Source organism: Heterodontus francisci, chromosome 45 (genome assembly GCF_036365525.1).
Source record: "Heterodontus francisci isolate sHetFra1 chromosome 45, sHetFra1.hap1, whole genome shotgun sequence".
In the NCBI taxonomy this organism is placed as follows: domain Eukaryota; kingdom Metazoa; phylum Chordata; class Chondrichthyes; order Heterodontiformes; family Heterodontidae; genus Heterodontus; species Heterodontus francisci.
Genome location: NC_090415.1, coordinates 10,671,120 through 10,673,947, shown reverse-complemented (window position 1 = coordinate 10,673,947; position 2,828 = coordinate 10,671,120). Strand labels below are relative to the sequence as shown.

Genomic DNA, 2,828 nt, shown 5'->3' with positions numbered 1-2,828 from the left:
CTGTGAACACGGCCCACCGGGAACTGTAGTCCAGCTCGGGAGGAGCGGGACTTGGCCTTGGACCGAGCTTTACCACTGGTCTTCCCTCTTCCAGACATTTCCACAATCTCACAAGCACTTTCACGAAGAATGTTGAGATCCGCCCACATTCCTCCTCCTTGTACCTTCTGGAGGAATGGAGTGGTGGGCACTGCTGATTGGTCACTCTGCTCTGTGCTCTTCATGTAACCAATCGGAGAGCTGCTGAATTCACCAATCAGGAGACGCCAAGGAGATGAGGGCGGAAAATAACGGCGCCAAATTGTCAGACTGCAACCGATTTTTCAAATTTGAAAAGCCCGCCAATATATTGGGGCGACTTCAATATAGAATATTACATTTATAGTTCTTTTTTTACGGTTAAATAAATAAAACCTTTTTCATATTGTGTTATTCTACATTTGGTAACAAGTTCCAGATTGGCTTTTACATTCTGACATCTATTCGGGTTTACTCTCTGTCCTTTTTGAAACCAGCGAGCAGAAAGTCTCTTTCACAACATTCTCCAACCGGGCACATTTCATGTCAATTTTCATAATAATACCGCATCACTGATGAACGATTGTTTGATATTCGTGGGAGACAACAGCGGAGTGTAGATTTTCAGTGTCAGGTGTCAGCGTGTGAGACGGAGGGTTCCGACACCACCCGGGGTTCCAGATAATGTAATTATTAATTTCTGAGGTCAAACTTGAACTTGGGAAATAAGTGACTGCGAACTGATGTATGTGCGTTAAATCAGCTTTTATTGTCGAAATACAGAAAAGGGGCCGAATATGAACACGTCCGAGAACAAACCTCACAAATGGTCAGTGGTCAGTAATTTATGTACGGGACATTATTAGTTAGAGACAGAAAGATCGCACGGGCAGTGAAACTGCATTAACCAGAATCTATGGGAGTAAAACAGAGATCACAAAGGCAAGGACACTTGATATATAAATCAATATAAGTCGATACTATACAGACAATGTTGTAGCTTTTTCAGAGAAGTTGTGGGTGGCTCTTAAAAGAGCCTTTTTGTGTTTTGGGTGTGTTTCAGTACATTGCGGATATTTACTTGGAGCTGGTGTACTTGGTGACCGCCTTTGTACCTTCCGACACGGCGTGTTTGGCCAGCTCCCCGGGCAGCAGCAGGCGCACGGCGGTCTGGATCTCCCGGGAGCTGATGGTGCTGCGTTTGTTGTAATGGGCCAGGCGGGAAGCCTCACGCGCGATTCGCTCGAAAATATCATTCACAAACGAATTCATGATGCTCATGGCCTTGGAGGAGATGCCGGTGTCAGGGTGAACCTGCTTCATCACTTTGTACACGTAGATGGAGTAACTTTCTTTCCTGGATCTTCTCCGTTTCTTGCTGCCCTTCACTGGCGCCTTCTTCAGAACTTTCTTGGCGCCCTTCTTGGAAGGTGCTGCAGTTTTCTTCTCGTCAACCATGATCACGATCAACTTCAGACACAGAATAACCGAAATTTCGCTCCAGGCTCGCATTTTATAGACATCCCCAGAACCCTATGCTAATGAAGGATGGGAGAAGGCCATGTTCATGATTGGCTGGTTTACAATGATGTCACTGCCTGATGTTCTGTATCTATCTGATTGGGTGTCTAAAGTAACCAATCACATTTTGTGCTTCTCACAGCCACAAACTGTCGTAGCAGTCAGATCGTCCAAACCCCTTTGCCGGCCCTTATCCATCTGCATCAGTGACTTTCTGAGTCCCTCTTCCTCATCAACCATTTCTATTTTGCTAGTACGAACTCGTCTCTTTTTTCACTCTACGTATAATTTCTCTACAGTTCCCTTCCTTATCAGGATGTAGCGCCCCTCTGCACTTCCGTCCATCAACAGGACCGAATCGTCCAGTATAGTGAGGGTCAGAGTGGGACAAATGCGAGCATTGAAGTGCAAGTCCTTATCTCCATGTAGCGTGCCAAATAAGGTTGGTCAGCTGCAGTCACAAGTAACCACATGAAAGATTTATATGACAGCGCTTCTGATATGTCTTCCTTTTTCCTCAACCGAGGATACCCTTGTCCTCACTTTCCACCCCATCAGCCTCCACATCCAAAGAATCATCCTCCGCCATTTCTGCCACCTCCAGCGTGATGCCACTACTAAATGCATCTTCCCCTCCCTTCCCCTGTCAGCATTCCGAAGGGATCATTCCCTCTGCGACACCTTGGTCCACTCCTCCATTACCCCCACCACCTTGTCCCCTTCCCACGTCACCTTCCCCTGCAAACACAGGAGGTGTAATACCTGCCCCTTTACCTCCTCTCTTCTCACAATCCCAGGCCCCAAGCACTCCTTTCGAGTGAAGCAGCGATTTACTTGTACTTCTTTCAATTTAGTATACTGTATTCGCTGCTCACAAAGTGGTCTCCGCTACATTGGGGAGACCAAACGCATACTGGGTGACCGCTTTGCACAACACTTCTGCTCAGTCTGAACGCATGACCCCGAGCTTCCGGTTGCTTGTCATTTCAACACTCCCCCCTGCTCTCATGCTCATATCTCTGTCCTGGGATTGCTGCAGTGTTCCAGGGAACATCAATGCAAGCTCGAGGAACAGGATCTCATTTACTGATTAGGCACAATGCAGCCTGCCGAACTGAACATTGAGTTCAATAATTTCAGAGCATGACTGGCCCCCCATTTTACTTTTATTTTTAGTTATTCTTTCTTATTTATATTTATTTTTCTGTTTATTTTATATCATCTTAGTTGGTACAGTTTGCTTACCCACTTTTTCTTCCATGTTGGTACTTGTGGCTATTCAAATTTCA

At 46.0% G+C, this 2,828-nt stretch overlaps 1 protein-coding gene across 1 annotated transcript; it reads right to left on the bottom strand.

Moving 5' to 3' along the window:
• Positions 1-788: 788 nt before the first annotated feature.
• Positions 789-1,485, bottom strand: LOC137356130 (histone H2B 7-like). Its single transcript, XM_068021932.1, has one exon. The coding sequence runs from the start codon at positions 1,474-1,476 to the stop codon at positions 1,096-1,098; it is 381 nt and encodes a 126-aa protein (XP_067878033.1). The 5' UTR covers positions 1,477-1,485; the 3' UTR covers positions 789-1,095.
• Positions 1,486-2,828: the final 1,343 nt, after the last annotated feature.